The sequence below is a fragment of the Thamnophis elegans genome, chromosome 6, assembly GCF_009769535.1.
Source record: "Thamnophis elegans isolate rThaEle1 chromosome 6, rThaEle1.pri, whole genome shotgun sequence".
In the NCBI taxonomy this organism is placed as follows: Eukaryota; Metazoa; Chordata; class Lepidosauria; order Squamata; family Colubridae; genus Thamnophis; species Thamnophis elegans.
Window position 1 is genome coordinate 80,603,240 of NC_045546.1, and position 26,486 is coordinate 80,629,725.

At 40.0% G+C, this 26,486-nt stretch overlaps 1 protein-coding gene across 1 annotated transcript in view; it reads right to left on the reverse strand.

Moving 5' to 3' along the window:
* DNAH5 (dynein axonemal heavy chain 5) overlaps positions 1 to 26,486 on the reverse strand; it is a 178,452-nt gene that overhangs the window by 44,864 nt on the left and 107,102 nt on the right. Inside the window, 11 exon segments of the mRNA XM_032220460.1 lie at positions 348 to 485; positions 2,679 to 2,858; positions 4,998 to 5,201; positions 8,159 to 8,335; positions 9,734 to 9,848; positions 10,356 to 10,587; positions 13,619 to 13,886; positions 15,347 to 15,500; positions 16,919 to 17,049; positions 19,776 to 19,948; positions 26,227 to 26,425. Coding sequence (XP_032076351.1) covers positions 348 to 485; positions 2,679 to 2,858; positions 4,998 to 5,201; positions 8,159 to 8,335; positions 9,734 to 9,848; positions 10,356 to 10,587; positions 13,619 to 13,886; positions 15,347 to 15,500; positions 16,919 to 17,049; positions 19,776 to 19,948; positions 26,227 to 26,425 — 1,971 coding nt within the window.

Below are 26,486 nucleotides of genomic sequence, written 5' to 3' on the forward strand. Positions count from 1 at the left end.
TGGAGATTCGGACCCTCACCACCCTTCAGGCTTTCCGTAAAGCCGTTAAGACCTGGCTGTTCCAGCAGGCTTGGGGCTCCTGAGTTCCATCCCCACTCAAATTGGTGTGCTTGTTGAGACCTTTTAAACTAGCTCTGTACTGTTGTTTGTCTTCATGTTTTTTTTTCCTTTTGTATTGTGTCCCTTCCCGCCCCGGTTTGTTAGCCGCCCTGAGTCCCTCGGGAATAGGGTGGCATACCTCTAACTCAACATGAACTCATCATGGTAATAGTTTCTTGACCATTTGACCAACCAACGCAAGGGAATGGCTACATAAAAGGATTGCCTGTACCCAACAGGAAGTTTACCTGTTTCTCCAATGTGGCCTTTTCGTATTGAGCCTGCACAATATCCAGCTCAGCTTGCTTGGCATCCAATTCAACTTGGGCTTTCTGAAGATCTAAATTGGCAGTAGTCAGGCGATTCTGCTGGATGGCCAGATTTGCCTTAAAATAGATCAACCCACCAAGTTTAAATAAGGGAACTTTGATGCACACTGTGTATCAATAACAGCAATCAAAGAAACATGAACAATAGCTTATGATATAAATTGTTTATAGTTAGCCTAGCAAGGAGGAGCTAAGCTCAATTCAAAGACATTATTAATTTTCTACTTTCTCTTTAAGTATATTTTAAACTGTTTTTGTTAAAGATTTATACCTTGTATTGGTTCTGGGAAGTCAGGGGGGGGGAAGGTTGGGGGGGTTGGGGGGAGGGTGGGAGGGAGCGGAGTTTACTAAGTTGGAGGAAGGGTGTTGGATTCTAAGGTGTTATGATTGTACATGTATACTGCTATTTTTTCTTTTTTATGTACATTGAAATGGAATTATAAATACCATCAACATAAAAGGGAGTTTGCTCAGAAGCTGAAATACACCAAGTGAATTAGAGGAAGAGTGGGAAGCAGAGGAGAGAAGAAAGATAGGAAGAGAGGGACAGGAGAGAGGGTGAGGGGGGAAGATGAGGTGTATAAGGAGGAGTGGTAAGGGGAGAGAGGAGAAGGAAAAAGGAGGGGGAAGTAGAGTAGAAAATGATGGAGGAAGAAAGGATGTAGAAAGGGGGAGGAGAGAGGGGGAAGAAAGTGTCGGATAAGGTATGGGGAGCAGAAGAGCCAATAACTGGGTTTTTTTTCTTTTTTTTCTTTTATTTGGTAGTTGATGGTAAGATGAATTGATGTAATTACTTAATAATACAACATGATATTGACTATGTAATAGTATACATGTGATTATATGCTATGAAAATGGAAAATAAAAAATCTTTCTATGCAAAAAACAATAGCTTATGATGAAGTACATTGCTGATACAGAGAAAATTGTTGAATTAGTATTGCTACCACAAAATATTTATCATCTTTGTATGCCATACTAAGGCAGCCAAAGACATCGGCATCAGGGCTGTTATATGCCCAAAGATGGAAAGACGAAAATATATCCACAATGGAAGAATGGATTTTGAAACTAATGGAACTAGCTGAGATGGCTAAATTTCGGAGATCACTGCTTGATTTCTTGAAAGATAAGGAGAAAAATTGACTTTTGATTTTGGTATCTGAAGATTAGATTGGATTGGTTCAGAGAAATACTGTAGCTTTCTAAATATAAGATTATATATATCTGACAATTTAATATCTGTTAAAGTTGAAAGAAGAATATTTTATGAACATTGTTATTTTAGAGTGTTGAGTAGTAGGATTTTAGGAGACTGGTATATCTGTTTAAATTCAGAAAGGATTTCTTCTGTTTTCTCTAGACTAAAACCAATTCGGAACTGCGGCATGATATACGATGGAACTTATTGTTCCTATGTTGTTTTTAAGTTATGTGTTTGTTTTTGTTGATGTGCTTATGTGTTTAAAATAAAAATTTATAAATATATATAGGAATACCTAGAAAATGTCTGCCTTACTTCTTACTTCTTACATAAAATATATTCCATTTAAAAGAAATAAATTTAGTATTTGAGTAAGCGACAGGACTTTTATGTATCAAAACAATTTGGTTTGTTAATGTTTACATTTTGTATTATTGGACTATTATATAGCTTAGAACAATGAAATAAAAATGAAGGATAAAACAGTAGATTGAGAAAAAAAATTAAATAGTGGTGGGCATTAAATTGCATAGATACAACCACGTAGAGGGAGAGGGAGAGAGAGAAGATTAACATCATAAACAAGATTGATAAATATGCTTCTATTCCTGCAGGCCAAATTTATAGCCTGTTTTATAGTTTAAATCCTTCTCTACTACATAAACAAAATAATTTCTAACATTATGGCTGGAATGCTATATCAGTTGAAGCTAGGAAGTCTAGACTTTTCAGTTGAGAATGTACCAGTAGTTTTGTTTTTTTTTTATTGCTTGATTTGCTCTCCAGGAAGTGGGGAAAGAGAAGAGAGATGTCAAAGAGGAATCATTTGTACATAAGTTTAAAGCACCCCTTTCTCCTATGAAAATATTCTCAAAAGCAGGACCAAACATGCTGATGGACTGCATTTGGCCAAAGGGAAGCACATCACACTAAATCAAAACCAAACAAATCTCATTATAGTTTAGTCCAGCATATGATCCCAGTTTAAAATTGTAAATTGCTGTTGATATAGTTTTACTCTGCCTTACCAACTATATTGGACTTACCTTTAAAGGTAGAACTTCCTTATTTATAGCAAAGAAGGCAGACATTGCTTTGGTCCATGAGCAAAGGCCGGCCACATTTCCACAAACTCTCTTAGCTGTCTCAATATTGTAATCTGCCATTTCAAAATAAGGACTCAAGAGCTCCACTGCTTCTTCATTAATTGTATCTTTTGGAAATTGCTAGAAATAACACGAGAGATATTTTTTCACTTACCCCAAATCAAACAAAATTAAAAATCCAGCTGTTTAATGTTACCCATTTTTTTCTAAGACACATTTCTGTTGTGGCCCAGCAGGTGCCGTTGGAGCTGCCACCAGACTCCGACAGCGAGGGGCCCTCTGGAGTGGGCTATGGAGGAGGTGGAGGACCCTGGACAGGGTTCCGACTCCAAGCAGGGCGCAGAGAGGCTGGTTGGCCACCAGGAGGCACCTGAGCCTTGGACCAGTGGGGAGGAGACAAGAGAGAGTGAGCCAGAGGCCAGTAGTGAGTTGTTCCTGGATGCACGCTATCAAAGAGCTATTAGATGTCAGGAACAATTTTGCAATTACAGGAGGTAATTGCGCTCAGCTGGTGGTCATTAGGCTCCTCTCCAGACTATAAAAGCTACTTGTGCACACGGCCCTCTTTGCAGAAGTCAACTCAGGATTGAATGTCGGATGACAGTACTGTGATCTTGGCAGGCTGGATTGCTGCCAAGCCTTATCTGTGTTTATTGCTGCCTGAGTTTGTCTGAGTTGCTGCCAAGGTCCTTATCTGTTTGTTCTGCTTGGCTTTCAGCCACCGAGGTCTTGGTGTCTTGCTATTAAAGTACATTCCAGTTAAGCTTGTCTCGGCATTCGTTACTGGACAGAGGAGGGGGTCAGAAGACATTTCTACAGAATTAGCATTCAAAAAGTTATTAATTTTTGTCATACTACTATTTGTGCTCATGAAAGCTTGTCTGTTTAATTTTCCTGATCTTTACTGTGCCTGGATTTTAAACTGGCGCCCGTTTATACTACTGCCATCTTTAATAAGTGATGGATTTTTCTACAAGAATTATTGTGCAGCAAAATCTCTATGAACACTTACTCAGAAGGACCAAGGATAGAAATAAGAACAATCTTTGAAATTTCTCTCTCTCTCTCTCTCTCTCTCTCTCTCTCTCTCTCTCTCTCTCTCTCTCTCTCTCTCTGAACTTTTCATATTAATTGGTCACCAGTCTTTTCTGTACTATTTCCAACTGGTAACTATGAAACTGCGGAAAGCAGCAGTGCAGTCTATCAATACTAAACATACTAACTCCAGACAAAAGATATATGTGTGTGTGTGTGTGTGTGTGTGTGTGTGTGTGTGTGTGTGTGTGTGTGTTGATAAATAAATAAAGGGAGACTAGTATAGATCTATTTCAAGCTATTTAGCTCTCATCAGCTAGCCATACCCTTACTGGGATTCGAACCTGGGCTATATTACATCTTAGGCAGTTCGAATCCCAGTAAGGGTATGGCTAGCTGATGAGAGCTAAATAGCTTGAAATAGATCTATACTAGTCTCCCTTTATTTATTTATCAGCACAAATACCACACAAATATAACAAAAGGCTACAGTAAAAAATATTGGGTTTCTGTCGTGATGGACTTTTGTGACGAGCCGATGGACAGAGAATGGAAGCAGTAAGCTTCCTCCCATATTTGGGCATACCAGGGGTTGTGACACTAAAGAGATAGATAGATAGATAGATAGATAGATAGATAGATAGATAGATAGATAGATATAGATATAGATATAGATATAGATATAGATATAGATATAGATATAGATAGATAGATAGATGATTGATAGATAGATAGATAGATAGATGATAGATAGATAGATAGATAGATAGATATAGAGAGATAGAGAGATAGAGATAGAGATAGAGAGATAGATAGATAGAGATAGAGATAGAGATAGAGATAGATAGATAGATAGATAGATAGATAGATAGAGATAGATAGAGATAGAGATAGAGATAGAGAGATAGATAGATAGATAGATAGATAGATAGATAGATAGATAGATAGATAGATAGATAGATAGATATAGATAGATAGATAGATAGATATAGAGATAGATAGATAGATAGATAGATGATAGATAGATAGATAGATAGATAGATAGATAGATAGATAGATAGATCTGTCTGCCTGTCTGTCTGTCTGTGTGTGTGTGTGTGTGTGTGTGTGTGTATGTATGTATGTATGTATGTATGTATGTATGTATGTATGTATGTATGTATTACACATTCATATCTTGTCCAGCCGTATCATCTTTTTTCTTATTAATGCTTTTTGGTATACCTGCAAGTTCTGTAAGAAGTTTCCTGCTGTCATCAGTTTCAAGGACTCCTGCCACGATGGCATAATGCAGTTTCTCTCCAGGTCTATCTTAGTGGCATTTACTTTCTTCTGGAATAGCAGCAACACACAGTCCATGATACGCATGATAAGGTGAGGTGGCCGACCCAGCGTACGGACGGTCGCAATGTCTGCCGGTTTGATTGTCTACATTATTGAAAGGATGGGCAGAATTAGGAATTATCACAGAATTTTTAAGTGCCTAAACAAAATCAGCAGACTTTTTCTATTTAAACGCATTCCACGCTGGGTTCAACATCAGCTGATTACACCAAACTACTGTATATTTAGAAATTAAAGTAATTAACGTTTCACAGTTGTTGTTATTAAGCCAGGACCGCAATGAACAACAAAGCTTGGTATGTATTGATCCATCCTTCAGGTAAAATCATTTAAGACATAGCCTATCATGCCAGGTAATATTACCTAGCCAGCTTTGGAGTATTTCAAGGAATTACCATATTTATAAGTAATTCCTTATAAGTATAAGACACACCATTTCCCCCCCTAAAACAATATGAAAATTTGGGTGTGTCTTATACATCGAATGTAGCCCCACCCACCGCCCCCACCCTTTGACCTCTGCCTCCCAGCAATTTACCTCCTTGCAGCAAATGGAGAAAATGGGGCTTGTGGAGGCGGCAATAGGCTATGGCAATCTCTGCAGCCTGAAACAGCTGATCATCGGGAGGCCCCTGCTTAAATTGAAATTGAAAGTGAAACTTGCTGTTTGCTGCAAGGAGGCAAATTGCTGGGAGGCAGGGACAGATTTTTTTCTTCTTCTAATCACACTAAACTGAAACAGGCTCTTTGCTGCAAGGAGTTAAGTCAATAACTATAAACGCCTATAGAATGTTCAAATTATTAGACTTATTTTTGAAAGACTGCTTTATTATTGTTCTAGAAAACTTAACAAAATGAAGAACATCATCGGGAGCCCCGTGCTTAAACTGAAATTGAAATTTGGAGGCAAATTGCTGGGCAGATTTTTTCTTCTTCTAATCATGCTAAACTGAAGCAGCTGTTTGCTGCAAGGAGGTAAGTCAATGACTCTAAATGCCTATAGAATGTTCAAATTATTACTTATTTTTTAAAGAGCCCCAGTGCTTTTGTATCTTCTTTTAAATAGCAGAGAATATACTAGATATACAGATGCTGTTAAAATTGATGTGGCTTTCTGGCATCTGTACAAGTATGGTCTGAAATATAACACCACAAACAGTGTACATCTTCTGTACTGTTTGCTGTTTGGTGCAAGGAGGCAAATGCTGGGAGGCAAAGGCAGATTTCCCCCCCTTGGTTTCCTCCCCGAAAGCTAGGTGCCTCTTATACTTCGGAGCGTCTTATACTCTGAAAAATACGGTAGATAGGATAAGATATATACATATTTGGATGGACAGCTAACAGGAAACCACAGTTTGTAGGCTAAACCGCGCAAATCATGTTCTATGTTGCTTCCAATAACTTTACATCGACATATCTATATAATAATGAAGTTTTTGCCTTATTTAAAATCATTTTACAACAGCTAATATATGAACACGGGCATGCGATTCTGCATAAGGGCACACACACAGAGAGAGAAACGTTTGTAAGTCTGCTTATGAGATTAGCTGGTACAAATTAATAAAATAGAATATAACGGTTTCAATTTCTGCCTTCGGCTGCTCTGAAGTGAAGGGATTATTGTAGTTAATGTGGTTGCTGGAGAACAAAACATATTTGGCATAGGTAAATAATGTTAGATGCTATTTCCCATACTGGAATCATAATGTATGTATCACACCATTTCTCCATCTTTCTGCGTCAGATGGTAGTTCTATTTCTGTCAAATTAAACAGGCAGCGGTTATTTGAATTGATGTGACCTGCAGTTAATTTGTCTAACGCTTTCTGCCAAGTGGCGGATCTACGGGTTGTAAAATGTGAATGCAAATCAGTCATTTTGCCTACATATTGACAGTGACTCTTTGAAAGTTTATATTTAATAACATTAATTACACTGCAGGGCCTACAGGGGACTGCATGATATATGAAAATCCTGACAATCTTTAATATTGGCAAACTTCTTGAAAGAAGCAGGTAATGCACCATTTGGGCTCAGAAGGATGTGATTAATTCCTTCTAATAAATGCAGTCCATTGGTACTCTGTGTAGATTTTAGTAACTGTAGGATGCTATATGACAGGAGATTGTTTTTTTTTTTACTTCTTTGACATATTTTCACAAATAATAGATACCCTTCCTGTTGGAGATTGCAGGATCTATCACCAATGCTATGCGTCGGCTTCTTTTTGTAAATTGTTTTCATACTTGAGGTTTATTCTCTGTGTGCAAAGCAGAGGTGGGTTCCTACCCGTTCGCACCTATTCGGTAGAACCAGTTTGTTAAATCTACCGAACCAGTTAGAAGAGGTTCCACCAGTGGCACCGGAAAGCAGGCCACACCTACAGAAGAGGTTCCAAAAATGTTTGAAACCCACCATTGGTGCAAAGTATGTTTTACACAAAGAGGCTAAACCCCACGTATGGGGGGGAAGGGTGGAAACCTGAGCAACATTTGTAGAAAGACAATGAATCAAAGGGGGATGTATGTGACATAATTTCACTGATGATGGAAAAGGGAAAGGAGGGAGTCAGTGGTGGGATTCAGCCAGTTCGTACCTATTCGGGAGAACCAGTTGGTAACTTTCTAAGCAGTTCGGAGAACCGGTTGTTGGAATAAATCTTTTGTTTTTTCCCACTTTACAGGGCTAATCCTATAAGGAAGGGAGGAAGGAAACATTCTGGTGTTGTTTCTAGCCTAATCTTTATTGCCCTGCTTACAGAAACTGCCTCTCCGGTTCACCCTTATTACCATAGTAACAATTAAGGCGAAGTGCCCATTGACCTGAGTGACATTGAATTGGCCATGCCCACATGATCACATGACCACCGAGCCCCGCCTACCCAGCTGGTCATTAGGGCAGAGAACTGGTTGGTAAATTATTTGAATCCCACCACTGGAGGGAGTCCACACATTAGTTTCCAATCTGGGATATATTTCTGAGAGAACAGCATATCTGTGCGAGGCAGACGGTGGATTCGCCTTTCATTCTTCATTAACCTGTAAAGCCGCTTCAGCCTCTTCCAACGCAGGTTTCGCAGCCTCTAATTTTCCCTCGGCAATAGCCTTGTCTGCTGAAATGCTGTCCACGATAGCCTGGGCTATGTCCTTCACTTTCTGAACTTCGGCTTTCACCTTTTCAGCAGCCTGAGCTGTCACTGTGACTTCTTTTAACACCTACGGAGGACATTAAAAAAAAAAGAATGGAAGAAAATAAATGAATGGAAAAAGAAGTAACTATGGTTGCAGAAAATAATTCTTTGCCAAGAGTTTACATTGTAGCAGCAGATTGAGGTTTGGTTTAGCAATCTACTTACGAAAGACCAGGACTCGAGACCACGAAGGTGCGAGAGAAACAGGTTTATTGATGCATCAAGAGTTCAGAATGTTCGCACATCAAAACTGAACTGCCTGGGCTATGCCCTGGGCAGTGTTTTTATACCTTTAATCAAACTTAGTAAATCAGTAGGTGTTACAATAGGCGTATTACATATTGATTGTCCAAGCCCCCTGCTTAGGACAGGAGAGTACATTTTGGAAAAAATACAATGCAGAAGTGAATCCTAGAAGTCATAAAAAGAGGATAGAAAAAGTGCTGAGATGATGCCCACATTATTCTGTCATTTGGCTATTTTCAGTATTCTACACCCACATTACTTCCTTGTGCCATCCTTGTGCAGTAGCTTGTGAAATGTCCCTGTAATATTTGTAATACTTATGAGGAAGTTAGAAGTCAAAGTTAGGAGTCAAGACAAGTGCACTAAAGTGAAATGTCAAGCTAATATAAATTTATAAGGTCCATTCTATTAAGACCACCTAACCTGGCCAGCCACTGGTGGGTTTACCTGTGCACCCCCTCCTGCCTCAACATTACACTCAAGAGCTAGCAAAGTGCTTTGGGTTTAGTAAACCAGTGTGAGATCCCATAGGCCAGAGGAAACCTAATGTTTTGTTACACAATATTTACTATTTTAGGCTGGCTGAGCCCCATGTAGGCGAGAATAGGATTTTTTGTGGGCTCTTAATTTTTTTATCTGTGTTACATGTGTGTTTTATGACTTATAATTCAACTTTCTTCTGATTCTTGTTTTAAAATAGCCAGGTATTCTGGCATCCAAAGGCAGAAGGGCTACAGATGGAGGAGGCCTAAGGGCTGCAATGGCAATAGCAATAGCAGACTTATATACCGCTTCATAGGGCTTTCAGCCCTCTTTAAGTGGTTTACAGAGTCAGCATATCGCCCCCACAGTCTGGGTCCTCATTTCACCCACCTCGGAAGGATGGAAGGCTGAGTCAACCTTGAGCCGGTGAGATTAGAACCGCTGAACTGCAGATAACAGTCAGCTGAAGTGGCCTGCAGTACTGCACCCTAACCACTGCGCCACCTCGGCTCTCTGCATGTTATATGATGTGGCCTTTTTATGACCAACAATACCAAGAATTTTAGCTTATCATAACTGAAATTTAGAGAGTTAACATGTGTAGAAGGGCACCAATTAGGAGAAGTCTACTAACTAATTTTCTTCCAGGTTTTCCCATTAGTAAAAGAGTTGAAATAAACACACTGGACTTTACCATATCAGCTTTTTCATTGGCAATCTTAAGTTCTTTCTCTTTGGCTTCCAGCTCTTTACTCAAAGCTGCCACAGATTCAGAAGCCTCTTTCAGTTTCTCCAGTCCAGTATTCATTCTGAAATGAATAAAACCATCAATAAACGTGTGCGCGACTAAAACAATATTGGATTATTCCCTTTCCCCAAAATAAGAGGTGGTTAATCTGTGATCCTAGAACTATTTGTGGTCTTTGGCTTAATTTTATAAAGCGTAATTTCACAATAGCAATAGTACTTAGACTTATATACCGCTTCATAGTGCTTTCCAGCCCTGTCTAAGCAGAGTCAGCATATTTACAGAGTCAGCATATTGCCCCCAAAAATCTGGGTCCTCCTTTTACTGACCTCAGAGGATAGAAGTCAACCTTGAGCTGCACAGGATCAAACTCCTGGCTGTAATACAAATTTAATATAAATGCCTGCAATACTGCATTCCAATCACTGTGCCACCAAAGCTCTTCGCAAACCTTCTAAAGCAACCAGTTCAGATCGCTTAAACATATATCACTTCCTTAGAGACTAGTTATTGGGTTAAGCTATTTGGCAAGACAATAACTTACTATTAGAGTATCAAAGCACCTCACCTGTGGGCTAAGGTCTGTACCTCAGCATGTTTTTCTTTGTATATAGCTTTATATCCTTGAATAAAGGACAAATAAGACTTGGGAGTCACGTGGGTGGACCGACGATATCTTTGAAAATATTCAACACATTTTTCAGCAACTCCATCTTGGAAGGAGCCCATACACTGCACCATCTGTTTTTTGATATCTTCAGTGCAGTCAATTTCGTACGATGACAAGAAATGCTCCGATACTAAAAATGAGATTTAATGCCTATCAGTATAAACACCACTTCATTCTCTGGCAGAAGAAATTTAGGATGACCCCTGACCTATTTCTTATTATTCTTCCCCACTCCTCCATCTCATTCATTATCATGGACTTCTCTTCTTCCTTGAAAGAAGCAAAATCAACTTTCTGAGCTCCTCTGATGGGCACACTTGACAGATAAGTATGAACTAGGTGATATTCGGTTCACCGACAAATGCGCGACTGACAAAAGCGTGCCGATGAAACCATGCCGAGAAAACCGCGAGGTCGAAATCGCGCTGACGAATGAGCGCAGAAGCACGCCGACAACAGCGCACCGACAAAAGCGCTCCTTCAACAAAGAACTAACAACAACCTACTAAACCTAACCCTAAACCTAACCCTAAACCTAGCCCTGAACCTAACCCTAAACCTAACCCTGAACCTAACCCTAAACCTAACCCTAACCCTAATCCTAAACCTAACCCTGAACCTAACCCTGAACCTAAACCTGAACCTAACCCTAAACCTAACCCTGAACCTAACCCTGAACCTAACCCTGAACCTAACCCTGAACCTAACCCTAAACCTAACCCTAAACCTAACCCTGAACCTAACCCTGACCCTAACTCTGAACCTAACCCTGAACCTAACCCTGAACCTAAACCTGAACCTAACCCTAACCCTAACCCTGAACCTAACCCTAAACCTAACCCTGAACCTAACCCTGAACCTAAACCTGAACCTAACCCTAAACCTAACCCTGAACCTAACCCTAAACCTAACCCTAAACCTAACCCTGAACCTAAACCTGAACCTAACCCTAAACCTAACCCTGAACCTAACCCTAAACCTAACCCTGAACCTAACCCTGAACCTAACCCTGAACCTAAACCTGAACCTAACCCTGAACCTAACCCTGAACCTAACCCTAAACCTAACCCTAAACCTAACCCTGAACCTAACCCTGACCCTAACTCTGAACCTAACCCTGAACCTAACCCTGAACCTAAACCTGAACCTAACCCTAACCCTAACCCTGAACCTAACCCTAAACCTAACCCTGAACCTAACCCTGAACCTAAACCTGAACCTAACCCTAAACCTAACCCTGAACCTAACCCTAAACCTAACCCTGAACCTAACCCTGAACCTAACCCTGAACCTAACCCTGAACCTAACCCTGAACCTAACCCTGAACCTAACCCTGAACCTAACCCTAAACCTAACCCTGAACCTAACCCTGACCCTAACTCTGAACCTAACCCTGAACCTAACCCTGAACCTAAACCTGAACCTAACCCTAACCCTAACCCTGAACCTAACCCTAAACCTAACCCTGAACCTAACCCTGAACCTAAACCTGAACCTAACCCTAAACCTAACCCTGAACCTAACCCTAAACCTAACCCTAAACCTAACCCTGAACCTAAACCTGAACCTAACCCTAAACCTAACCCTGAACCTAACCCTAAACCTAACCCTGAACCTAACCCTGAACCTAACCCTGAACCTAACCCTGAACCTAAACCTGAACCTAAACCTGAACCTAACTCTAACCCTTACCTTAACTTAAATCACGCTTTTGTGGGCGCGGTTTTGTTAGCACGTTGTTGTGGGCACGTTTATGACATCGCGGTTTTCTCGCCACGGTTTTGTCGGCGTGCTTTTGTCGTGCACGCATTTGTCGAGTCACGGTGATATTCAGAGGAATTCCAGTGGGCAGAGAGTCAACATGGTATTTATAACCTCATGATTGAAGCCTGTCCATTTTTACATATTTTGTGTGTGCGCTGTACATCAAAAGCAGGCTTCAACTGCATGAGCATCTTGATTTTTTGGCAAGTCTCTTACTGCAAATACCTTTGATGATCTCAAAATTAGACCCATGACCTCAAACACTCTAATATATTGATATATGCAATAACATTAAACCATTGCTAACTAATATGACTTTCAAGGCATGTAAATTATGGGCAAAGGGAGCTGAATGGTTCTAATTGTCAAAGTAATTGCAGTCTTGACATATTTTTTTTCTTTTCTATTTTGATGCAGGAGGTTTGACCTTATTACTCCTGCTCTTTCTCATTTGTACATTACAGGATCTCTGCTTATAATCTCAGGAGTGAAATCAGCTTATTTCTCTTTACTGATGGGTAATCCTCCTCCTGTAATTATTGGGAGCAAAGCTAGTATTCTTGTTTTGATGGAATTAAGAATCCCCTTGCTTTAGGAATAAGTAAATGGGTCTCATTTAATTTTGTCATTTGCATTTCTCACATCCAATTATGTTTCAAAGAAAGACATTCCACTGCAGAAGGCTTGCTCAATCACTAATGCTTCACATGTGGAGACAGAAAAGTCTCTATTATCAACACTGAAACCGTCAACACAGTATTTTCCTTGGATGGCCTTATTCTAAGGGGTTCACCGACAAAAGGGCGCCCGACGAAACCGCGGTGACAAAACCGCAAGTTCTAAACCGCGCCGACGAATGAGTGCTGAAGCACAACGACAACAGCGCGCCGACAGAAGCGCGTTCTTAACCTAACCCTAACCCTAAGCCTGACCCTAATCCTTACCTTAATATAAATCGCGCTTCTGTCGGCACGCTGTTGTCGGCGCACTGTTGTTGGCGCGTTGATGATGTTGTGATTTTCGCACCGCGGTTTCGTCGGCACGCTTTTGTCGTGTGCGCATTTGTCGGGTCACGATTCTAAGGCTATTCTAATTTATCCAAAACATTTCAAAGCTTGGCCAGGATGTAAAAATAATACATGTAAATTTCAAAGATAATATTCTAAGTTTATTATTTTCTCTGGAATGGGAGAGGAAGCTATAATCAATGAATAGGCATCAAAGCAACCCTCAAAATAGATTCCGATACTGTTTTGAATTCTACTCAGAGTAAAAAAAAAAAAACACTGACCCCGGAGTAAATGATGTACAAAATCATTTACTAGAGAAGAGATTTTCATCATGTTAAAGTTACTGATAATGTTATAAACTTTTCCAATAGTCAAAAAATCTCAAACCTGCAACTAGCGCATCTTTGGGCCAGCGGCTAAACCAGTCTATAGTGCAACCAGAAATGAGTGCAGGGAACTTCAAAGCTCTGTTTCGGAATTTTTCACCCACTGGTGAAAAACAAAGAACCACATGCAAGTTCTGGCGAACTCTAGTCATGAAGTAATCATATACATTCTCATTGGTGGGAGGACGGCGTGGATGCTCCCTCTTCATGAGTGGAACGAGATCACCAATGATTTCATCGATTTCATCACGCGCAAACAGGTTGGAAACCTAAACAGGAAGAATATTTTTATTGTACCCCACATACAGTCAGCTGTTATTATTATTTTTTTTGGAAGGCATTTAGCTACCTCGTCAGAAGCTCTTTTTTCCCCCCACTTTTTAAAACATTTTTTTTCCTGCCTGTTCGCCTGAACCGGCAGGAAAAAATGCTTTAAAAAGCAGGGGGGAAGCTTCTGACGATCACGTGGCTCACAACTGATCTGTGTGATTCAGTGATGGGTTTCAAAAAGTTTTAGAACCTCTTCAGTAGGTGTGCCCTGCTTTGTGGGACTGGCTTGCAGGCCATGTGACTGGATGGGAGTGGCTTGCCAGCCATGTGACTGGGTGGGCGTGGCCAACTTGTAAAATGTGGTGAAACTCACTTAACAACGCTCTTGCTTAGCAATCAAAATGTTGGCTCAGAAACTCTGGCATTTGAAGCACGCAAGTCTTAACCCTTAACCCTTTAGGGAAAAAACCCCAGGGGTGTTCAAAGTTGACAGCTTTAAGACTTGTGGACTTCAACTCCCAGAATTCCTCCTCTCGCTCTTCATCTTGATGATGTGCGGACAGGCAGGGGGAGGGAGCTGGAACCGGTTCTAAACGGCACTGTAGATTTGTGGAACCTCTTTTATAGAAGAGGTTAGAACTGGCAGGAACCCACCCCTGGTGTGATTGTAGGAAACTTTTTTTTTCGCTTTTTAAAGCATTTTTAACCCTAACCCTAACCCGAACAGGCAGGAAACAATGCTTTAAAAAGCAAGGGAAGCTTCCGACAACCTCACGGCTCACAGCCGAGCCGTGCAATCCTCAGAAGCTAATTTTTACTAGCAGTTTGCAGAACCAACAACAATCATCCCTACCAGTTCGGGAGAACCAGTAGCATTTCACCCCTGATTTTAATTATAATTCATTCATTGCTATTTTATTGTTAACTACTTTAAGTGCTAGTGTTTTGGGGGGAGGATAGGATATGCCAATAAAATATTCACGTTTAATTTTCCTTTCTCTTCTCTTTTATTCTTAAAATCTGTGGCCATCCAGATGTTACTGAATTACAGTAACATCCAGATGTTATGGAATTACAGCCCCTAATCTGCCTTGCTAACTAAGGCTTCTGGGAGATGATTGTCAGTAATATTTGGAAAGTAACAACTGGCAATCTCTGTCTTTTTGCCCTAGAAATAAAATATTCTCAATCAATGTGATTGTACTAAAAGTTTTCTCCAAGTCTGTCTTTACTGATTTATAATACTTGAGTAGTAAATTAACTAAAGACTAAAAGTTTGATCTGCTCTACATATTTATTTAAAAAAATCAGTATTCAGCGGGAAAGTTTTTTCATCAGCAGTGAACTCAAGCATAGAATTTTACAGAATCAGTTGGTCAATATAACCTTATCAGCCAAGCTCTCTGTTTCTGAAAACCCAGGGCTAATTCAATGCCAAGAAGAAAGATGAAAATCCTACTTCTCCTGATGATAGAACATTGTTCATATACTCCAGGAAAGCTTCATCTTTTATTTCATTATCTGAAAAAATGAAACTGATTCCTTTCCCTTGCTGCCCAGCAGTCTTATACAGATGTTTCAAGTCTTCCATCAAATTAGATGCATTGTAGGATCTAGAAAAAGGGAAAAAAATAAAATTGTCACAAACAATCCAAGCTTCCTAGCCTACCAATAATTTTGATTGAAACAAGGTGCCTTAAAATGAGAACAATTTATTTTGGCCTTTCTGCTCAGTGCCTGTTTTAATGGCTGTTGCTTTTAGAAATGTGTAGTATCTCTACCTGGTTGTATCTATACAATTTAATGCTCACCACTATTTAATTTTTTTTCTCAATCTACTGTTTTATCCTTCATTTTTGTTTCATTGTTCTAAGCTATATAATATTCCAATAATACAGAATGTAAACATAATTAACAAACCAAATTGTTTTGATACATAAAACGCCTGTCGCTTACTCAAATACTAAATTTATTTCTTTTAAATGGAATATATTTTATGTAAGAAGTAAGGCAGACATTTTCTAGAATTCCTATATATATTTATAAATTTTTATTTTAAACACATAAGCACATCAACAGAAACAAACACATAACTTAAAAACAACATAGGAACAATAAGTTCCATCGTATATCATGCCGCAGTTCCGAATCGGTTTCTTTGCAGTTAGTGTTTTCCCTTCTATACATTTCTATCTTTCATTCATAATCTCCTTGTTCGTTATCCACTTTTATGTACATTTCTTTATTTATTTAAACTTAGCTACTTATGACCAAATATTATTTACCTATATTATGCTTTATATTTTTACTGTCATTTATTCTCTTACATACAGTTATGGATATACATTCACATAATTATTCTTTTTCTTTGCCATTCTTATATTATTATTATTCCATTTGAAAGGTTATAAGGTATAGTTTAAAATGCTTTGTTTACCATCCTTCGCACCTGCTAAGATACCACCTTGTTTTCTCTTTCTTTTCTTTTCTTCTTCCCTTCCTTCTCCCTTCCTTCCTCCTCTCCATCCCCTTCTCCCTTCCCTTACCCCTTCCCTACTCCTACCCTTTTTCTTCTCCTTCCTAACTTCTCTCCTAATCTTTCTTTCTCTTCCTCCCTCCTCTTCTTCTTTTTCTCTAGGTATTCCTATATAAATGTCTATGTATTCTTTCTTTTTCTAGGATTGTAGAGAAAATTCATTTTTTATGTTGCTTCATTAAAAAAACTGCTTGGAATGTTATATTTTGTGTTCCAGATAAGGGTGAACATTTTCTATTGCCTTTTCTTAACTACAAATGGTTATTATTTTCCTGTAGTGTTGACTGCAATATTCCCCCTATAACCATTTACAGAATTTGAGAGAGTTTTCATTCAACTAAATCAGGGAGGCAAAATAGTTACAATAGCAGGCTAATGATTATATAACCCTGCACTTCTTAACATGGGAACTAGCACAATACGTTTTACACGTCATTTGATTTCTTTTATAAAATAAGCATCCATTTTGATACTGTGTTTTATTCGACAGGTTACCTTGTTAATGTGATCTGGAACATATCATAGCCTGCAATGAATGATGCCAGTTTTGTCAAGATTTGCTTTCCAGATCCCCCAACTCCAACAAGTAGGGCATTTCCTCGGGGAGTGCGGATCACACGAGAGATCTACAAATCACAGCACCATTTTGTTGGTTGCATATTTAGAATAACACAAGATTAAGCAGATACTTGATAGATCCCTGCATTGCACCACATCTTTAATATGGGTGGCACAAAGGTGATCCCAGTCTTTGCATGGATCATTCCATAAACTCTTTTCCAACAATATAAGCTCCAGGTTTGGCCACAGACAATTTGCTTTCTACAGTGGTGGGATTCAAATAATTTAACAACCGGTTCTCTGCCCTAATGACTATCTGGGTAGGTGGGGCTCAGTGGTCATGTGACTGGGTGGGCTTAGCCAACTCAAGGTCACTCAGGTCGATGGGCACTTCGCCTTAGCTGTTACAATGGTAATAAGGGTTAACCGGAGAGGCAGTTTCTGTAAGCAGGGCAATAAAGATTAGGTTAGAAACAACACTAGAATGTTTCCTTCCTGCCTTCCTTACAGGATTAGCCCTGTAAAGCGGGGAAAAAACAAAAGGAGATTTCTTCCAACAATCGGTTCTCCAAACTACTTAGAAAGTTACCAACCGGTTCTCCCGAATAGGTGCGAACTGGCTGAATCCCACCACTGGCTTTCTAGTATCAAGGATAAAGTGATGCTTCTCCTATTTTTTTAACAGAAGTCTACAGATTAGCATTTGAATTCATACTGTGATGGCCAGCATCTTCTATCACATCCAAAATAGAGAGTCTAGCTTAACATAACATGATCAAGTACCTGGAATAGTGTATAATTTGGACTGATTTAATTGCTAATAGGAATCTTTCCCCAAAGCCCACCTTGGATAGCAGGTCAGGCCACTAACATCAAAAAACTGTCACTATGTAATGAATCAGTGCAGTGATAGAGATACCAATTACTGTTTTAATAAAACAATTTTTTTCTGGCAAGGAAGATCATTTGGGTTTGGAACTATATTTTTAGTTCTTATTTGCATAGAATTTTCTTTCTCAGGAAAGTGCATAAGATCTGGGTACTTGAGAGACCGCCTGCTGCCAATTACCTCCAATAGACCGATCAGATCCCACAGACTAGGCCTCCTCCGAATTCCATCCGCCGGCCAATGCCGACTGGTGACTACCCGGAGGAGAGCCTTCTCTGTGGCTGCTCCGACCCTCTGGAATGAGCTCCCTGTGGAGATCTGAACCCTCACCACCCTCCAGGCCTTCCGCAAAGCCCTTAAAACCTGGCTGTTCCGACAGGCCTGGGGCTAAAGAGCTTTTGCCCCCCTTCTTGAATGGTATGGTTGTTGTGTGTTTTTTAAATTTTGTATTGTTATGTTCGTCTTTTTATCCCCTTCCCTGATTGAATTGTGAGCCGCCCTGAGTCCCCTTCGGGGAAAAGGGCAGCATATAAATGTAATAAATCCAATCCAATCCAGTGACTTCTGTTCCTATGGAGGCTGCATTAATAAATTCAAACTCTGATCTCTTCAAAATGTCACAGTCACCTTAAGAGGCCCTGTACATTGAGCACGCTGTACTGTCAACAGAAGAAGTCTGATTAAATATAGTGTCAGAGGTAAGCTGAAGCATTACTAAAGCAATATCACAATCTCTTGGTCGCTGAAACAATGATTTATTTCTGCTTAGCTGAGAAATCTCACTCCTGACTACCTCAATCTGACTATTTTTAAAAGAAAAATAAAGCTCGCCTAACAGAAACTAGAGGAAGACCGCTGACTGAAGCAGAATCCTACAGGAATGACAGGTGAATTAGAGACAATCATGATTGCTCTTGCCCCCTATAATCTGACACCAAGATAGCCATCATATGCTTGACAGTAGGGCTGGTCCTGGTTAACCTTCATCCCCATCCTTAGTACAGTTAGTATTTGGCACAAATGAATGAATCTATTTCTCACTGATATCACTAATACATAGTTATACCCACAGTATTGTTAATCTCTAAATATACCATTTAAAAAAAATACCAGCCTTAATAAGAGCAACTGATAAGTTCTCATGTTTAGCATTTCTATAAAGTCTAGGGCAGAACCCAGCATCAGCTTTGCTCACTCCTATAGGTGACCTGGTGCAGGATGGAGAATTTTAACTACAAATGAATGTACAATAAGTTTACAAGACCGATATTTATTGGATAAAAGTCTTTTGTTTCCTTTTCTTGTAAAAAAAATATATAGATGTTCATCTTTACATCAATTTGGTTTTTTATACTTTGAAAGATTTGTCATTTAGTTCTCTAGTGTCAACGGTTCACCGACAAAAGCGCGCCGACAAAAGCGCGCCGACAAAACCGCGGTGAGAAAACAGTGAAGATGAAATCGCGCCCACAGAAGCGCGCCGATAAATGTGCGCCAACGAAAGCGCGCCATCAAGAAACAACGCGAAAACAACATAATACCCTAACCCTAACCCTAACCCTTACTTTAACCCTAATCACGCTTTCGTCAGCGCACATTTATTGGCACGCTTCTGTGGGCGCGATTTCATCCTCGCTGTTTTCTCGCCGCAGTTTTGTCGGCGCGCTTTTGACGTTCGGGCATTTGACGGGTCACGAATGTCAACACTCTGATCATTAAAGCAGTATTTTCTGGAACCTTTTAGAATACACATGGGTAAGTCTTCATTCAAGAAGGTTCCACTAATTACATCTGAATATTGTTAGAATTTGTGCAGATGAAACTAATGGATTTTCAAAGGTTTAACTCAGGCATATGAAATAATCAAAACTTAACTAAAGCAATTGTCATGTCCTCTGATACCTTTATTAAGTGAATCATAGCATCGTTAAAAAACACCAAATCCATTCCTGCCCCACGGATACTCTCATTATATATTTGCAAAAACATGTTCAAACGGTCCTTCAGGGTGCCGAAAGATTCAATGGGTTCATATATTTTAGGCATGTCAGTTTCTGCTTCCTCCGGTTCGTCTCCTATAAGAAAATAACACTTCCAATTAGTATGAAATTGCGTACCAATCCTGTGCGGCTTCTAACTTTACAGTCTGCTTGCTCCTGAAAAAATGAAGACGGGTATTAAAAATGCATGAATATTGATGACTACAAAGGCAACAGGTGACAACAATGAGAAGCAGTGCAGAAGAATAGGATTTAGCAGATTTCTGGCTTAATGGCCCACCTAATTAGTGAGAAGAAATAGAAGTTTTAAAAACTGTCATTTTGGCTGTTTGCGCAGTGATGTGGCTGATGCGCTCCTTGGTACTTTGCTGACCCAAGTGGATGTGGCAATATTTTTCCTCTTTTTCAGGGCTTTAAACTAATACACTGAAAACTTGTGCTTGTGTGGTTTAACAAGGAAATGTGGCTCTTAATTAATACGTGGCACGACAAAACCGCGGTCCACTAAAGCGTGCCCGATTAAAGCGTGTCGCTGATGTCATCAGCAGCGCGACAACAACAACCGCGGAGAAAAAAGGGCGCTTTAAAAAGCGCTTTTAAAGCAAGCCTATTCACGTTAAGGTAAGGGTTAGGTTTAGGTTTAGGGTTAGGTTAAGGGTTAGGGTTAGGTTTAGGGTTAGGTTAAGGGTTAGCGTTAGGTTTAGCGTTAGGTTAAGGGTTAGGTTTAGGGTTAGGTTTAGGGTTAGGTTTAGGGTTAGGTTTAGCGTTAGGTTTAGGGTTAGGTTTAGGTTTCGGGGGGTTAGGTTTAGGTTTACGCGTTAATTTTAGCTCACAGCGTGCTTTTTTCATCGCGCTGTGATGACGTCAGATACGCGGTTTCATTGAGCGCGCTTTAGTCTACCGCGGTTTTGTGGTGGAACCAATACAGGAATGCCAATTTTTTCACAAATAAAATGTTTCAAGCCTAGAACCACCCTAGCCTTGAAATCAGCATTTTTTTTTTAAGTCTGGACTTCTTTCAGTAATGTTGGAAAGAATGACTGTTTTGAAATTGGAAAGGAGCTTTGTTTATTTCAACTCTGAAGCATTTTGAAGACGTGTATTAATTAGTTATACAAGTTTAATATTGCTTCCTGGAAAAAAATCCCCGCAAATGCAATCACTGAAAGTATACTTCTCCCAATCCAATTAAACATAGTAGTGCATGAACAAATTAACCAAACTATTTCTTCCTTGCCTTCTCTCCAATTTGTCCCAGTTGGCTGCTTTCTCTAGAAGAAAATATAATTTAATATTGTATGCTGAAATCTTAAATGCCAAATATATATTCCAGAGCCCCAATTAATCTCAACTCCTTTGTAATACAATTTTTTTTTCACGGCATGGTATTACTTCTCAGCTTAGAATTTGGAAATTACTGAGAAGAAATGATAAGAGACTAAATATGAAGAGAAGAGATAAACTTAAGCTGGATAACATATGCAAAAGCAAGAACAAGACAACAAGATTTGTAGATCAGCGATCCCCAACATTTCTGGCTTTGCAGAATGGGGGGGGGCGGAATGAGAGGGAGGGGGAATGGATACGTGTTGTAGCCAGCAGGAGCCGTTGGAGCTGCCACCAGACTCCGACAGCGAGGGGCCCTATGAGTCGGCTCTGGAAGATGTGGAGGACCCTGGACAGGGTTCCAACTCTGAGCAGGGCGCAGAGAGGCTGGTTGGCCATCAGGAAGCGCCTGAGGCCTGGAGCATAGGTGAGAGCGAAAGGGAGCGTGCTCCCAAAGTCAAGCCTTGGAGTAGTGGGGAGGAGACAAGGGAGCGTGATCCTGACATCATGCATTGGAGCAGTGGGGAGGCGACAAGGAAGTTGGTCCTTGATGCCCGGCAACGGAGGGCTAATAGGCGTAAAGAACAGTTACGCAGTTACAAGAGATAATTGAACTCAGCTGGTGGTAATTAGGCTCCTCTCAAGACTATAAAAGGAATGGCTTTCCACACGCTTGTCGCAGGAATCAACGTATTTACTAGAGCTGGAGAAGCTATCGTGGCTCTCTTGGCAGGCTGGATTTCTGCCAAGGTCAGTCTGTGCTGGATTGCTGCCAAAGTCTAGTCTGTGTGTTAATAAATCTTTGAAGTATCTTTGTCTCGGCGTGCTTTGGTGTAGGACGAGGGGGGTCAGAACAGATATGCATGATCAGTGAGCAAGCACATGTCTGTGCAGCTTCATTTGCACGAGTGGCGGACACATGCACCTGCCACTTGAACAAATGGAGCTGCATGCACATGTCCACTGCTTGCACAAGTGGAGCTGCATGCACATACTTCCAAAGGGGCCAAGGCCCGGTAGTGGACTGTGGCCTGGGGATTGGGGATTCCTGGTACAGGTGATTTGCTAAGAATTGAGAAATACCTGCAGCAATAGCAATAGCAGTTAGACTTATATACCGCTTCATAGGGCTTTCAGCTCTCTCTAAGCGGTTTACAGAGTCAGCATATTGCCCCCCAACAACAATCCGGGTCCTCATTTTACCCACCTCGGAAGGATGGAAGGCTGAGTCAACCTTGAGCCTGGTGGGATTTGAACAGCCAAACTGCTGAACTGCAGTCAGCTGAAGTAGCCTGCAGTGCTGCATTTAACCACTGCGCCACCTCGGCTCCTGAGTTGCATATTGTAGCTACTATGTCTGTAAAAGTGGGCCATTAAAAAAAGGCAAACATAAAAAGATGTTTGGAGAATTGGATCCACAAATGGCAGCAGATATAAGATTGTTTTGTTATTGGAGAGATACAGGTTGATAGATGGAAGAGTATAATTCAAAATTAGCTAAACTTAGTTAAATCCAGTGGTAATAGGTATAGTTAAATAAAAATTGATAATGATAGTAATGTATACAATGTTGAGCTGTTATGATAAGTAATAATTGGATGTGAGCAGGGAAGGTTAGAAATATTTTTGGACTATATATAATGATGATTATTAATAACAATAATAATTATAATAAAAAAACAAAACTAGATACAGTTAAGTTTTAACTAATAGGGGGAAAATGTTATGATGTAGGATATAGTTAAATAAAGAAAGGATAATGATAATAAATTATATACATGGAGGATTAGAAAAATTTGGTATTAAATATTATGGATATTTAGCTAAAACAGAATATGAGGACTTAATGTTAATGGAGGATTTTACAAATAAGTAAATGAAATGCCAACATGTGGTTATGTATTGAATCTTGGTATATTTAAGGATGAAGGATGTTTAAATAACTGTAGTCAAATAAAAGTGGAGGTATGATGATGTTAATATAGTAAATATTTGAGTTAAGATATTTGAATTAATATGAATTATATTTGATGACGGTGGAAGAGATGCACAAAAGCCTTTTGTAACCAGCTGATATACTTTCTATAATATGTAAAGAAGGAGGAGTTGTATGTTTGTTTTGAAAATAAATAAAAAATAAAAAATAAAAAAGGCAAACATAGAAAGCAAGACTTTACATACAGCAATTATTTCCATGCATTCAGGTCATGTTCTAATAACCCCCCCCCCTAAAGTGAAGACTTGGCCAATTAATTTATCCTCTTTGTGAGAAAATGACAATACATCTTGAGTTGTGGGAAAAGCTCCTGAACACTGAAGCAATGCTTAGCAATACGAATACTAGTGTAAGAAAAAAAGGTTTCAAAGCATATTTGCGAATTCAGAGAAGGACTTCTCCAAGGGGACACTCAGCCATTTTTCAAAATGCCATACTTGCATACCACATCAGCCAAAATTAATTTAAATAAAAGATACTTTGCGCTAAAATAGTTTTCGAACCATGCAAAACAAAATGCTAGTACTACGGTTAATTGCTCAAAGTAAATTCATCTCAAAAGCTGAATCAAGCATTAAAGCACCTTCAATAAAATTATGCAGTGCTTTCTCTGACAAAGGAACGGTTTTTTTAATAAAAAATGCCAGTTGTGGGACATTTCAAGTCTTTTAGGATTTTTTCTATGTATTATGACAATTGGCTTTGCCAACTATTTTATTCTATGTTGAGAATGTATTTTTCCTATATTGTCTTTAAGGCTGCAACGTTTATATTTGCTCAACAAGATCACAACGCTTAGTTTCAGCTTTATCAAATTGCTGACTCAACTATTGAGAAGCATGCTATATATCTAAGAAATTAGTCCCCATTAGACTACATAGTAAAGCAAAATAGAAATAAAAAATCATTATCTTGTCTACAACTAGCCGTGCTTGCTACATCGACATCTGTGAAATTAAAGATGAACTCCTAAGCGCAGAACTCGAACTCTTAGAAGAAACGAGGCAAATCTGACAAGTTCAGAAGCCTCTAGCTTACCTTTGAAAGACTTTTCCTTCAGACCTAGTATGAAATAAAATGTGTTTCCATTTAAAGAAAATATAGAACTTATTTCTCATGAAGGATTGTTTATGGCTTTCCTACTTATTTCTTGAAGATACAGATTTCAAAGTTCAAAGTTTCAAAGTTTAATGAATTTATATGCCGCCCAATCCCAAAGGACTCCGGGCAGCTTACATAAAAACAATTTTAAAAAGAATACCAAAAAAATTAAAATAGAAAGACAAAGCAAGTTAAAAAGACACAACATGCACTCAACCTTAGTGGGGCTGGACCTCATTCAAGAGGTCAACAGCCTCATGCCTGCCGGAATAGCCAGGTTTTAATAGACTTTCGGAAGGCCAAGAGAGTGGGGAGGGTCCGGATCTCTGGGGGTAGATCGTTCCATAGGGCCGGGGCAGCTACAGAGAAGGCCCTCCCCCGAGGAGCCGCCAGACGACATTGTCTAGTCAACGGCACACGGAGAAGGCCCATCTTGTGTGATCTTATCAGACGCTGGGAGGTATGTTGCAGAAGACGGTCTCATAGATATCCAGGTCCTAAGCCATGTAGGGCTTTAAAGGTGATAACCAGCACCTTGAAGCGTGTTTGGAGACCGATAGGGAGCCAGTGCAGCTTGCGAAGGATGGGTGTAACATGGGTGTATCTCGGTACACCCAGTATCGCTCGCGTGGCTGCAATCTGGACCACTTGTAGTCTCTGAACACTTTTCAGGGGCAGATTTATCGTATGGTGTGGAAGATATTGCATCACAAATCTTTCCCATGACTCATTCTCAGCGAGAAATCCATACATGCTCTCCTAGAAGGCACTTCCTTTTTATTTAATGACAGCCATTTTAAAACATCATGTACAAGGATTGAAATTCCAAGCATACTCTGATCACAAGTCTGAATTCACTGGAAGTCTCTTCAAAGTTAGTATCCTTGGAATTGTACATTCTGAATTAAGTGGTGGTGATATCTTGCCTTCTGCAACTGGAATATAAAATAGACTGAAGACAGACTTAGTTTGAAGCTAACTCATGCAAATCAACCTGCTTTTACTTCTTCTGTCCCTTCTAATCATCTCAACTGCCAAGCATAACAATCATCCATAAAGCCTCTGGGCAAATGCTTCTTCTAATATTGACATTTTAAAGCTCCTGAGGAAATGGATATAATTACGCAGATCTTCTCTGGAGTGGTGCTTATCACATCAGTAAATAACTTCCGGTGGGTTTCTGACAAATTGTATATAATGCCTTCAAACTAACCAGAAGCTAACTGGGATCTCCTCTACTGAGAAAGTCATTGGTTTATCCAGTCTTATGTGAACCAGTCTTGGAAAACTCCTTAGCTTGTCCCTGTTTTGTGGGATCAGCTGCAGGTGTTTTCATGCTATATGAAAATAGATTCTATAGGCATTAACAAAGACAATTTTAGAGCCTAGATTAGGAGTGGGTTTCAGGCGGTCCGCAGCGGTCCCCGCGAACCGGTTGGTCGGCGAACCCGGAGGTAAGTAACTTCCAGGAACGCCGAAGGATCCACCCGCCCGCCCGCGTTTCTTACCCAGTTTTGACAAGTTCTGCGCTTCCACGCATGCGCAAAATGCATACAGCGCCTGTGCGATCCTCCAGGAGCAGCTGGAGCATCGCACAGGCGCTAGTACGCATGCGTGCACTGCGCGCATGCACGAAGACACCGCCAGCCCCATTCCAACCGAACCGGTTGGAACGGGGCGAGAAACCCACCCCTGGCCTAGATGCAAGCATGGAGATTACAAAATATTTGGTTTCAGCGTGGAAGAAAGGATATCCTTCCTCCCAAGGCTGCAACCTCTCCTGCAAATGTTTTTTTTCTCTCCTCCACCACCTCCTTAATTAAACTACGATGTTAATTGTTCTGCATTTCCAAGTCCAAATCTATTACTTTCTTGTATGGTACTAATATCAGGCGCATATTTTGTTTTTCATTTTAGATTAAGTTTTTACCTGTTGCTTCAGGTGCATCTCTTAAGAAATCAACAAAGAAAGCTTCCTTGTTGAGAGCCACCAGGGCTGCCTTATCACTACCAAGTTCCCCTTCAATTAGCTTTGCCAGTGCCAGATCAAACCACTCCACGTCCTCCAGAGTTGTGAAACGATCGGCGATCACACGCTTACATTCATGCTTCCATAGCTTAATGAGCACCTGTTCAGAGAGAGAAGAAGAAAACAACTGTGTGTAACTTCACCACCATTGGCATTTGCAA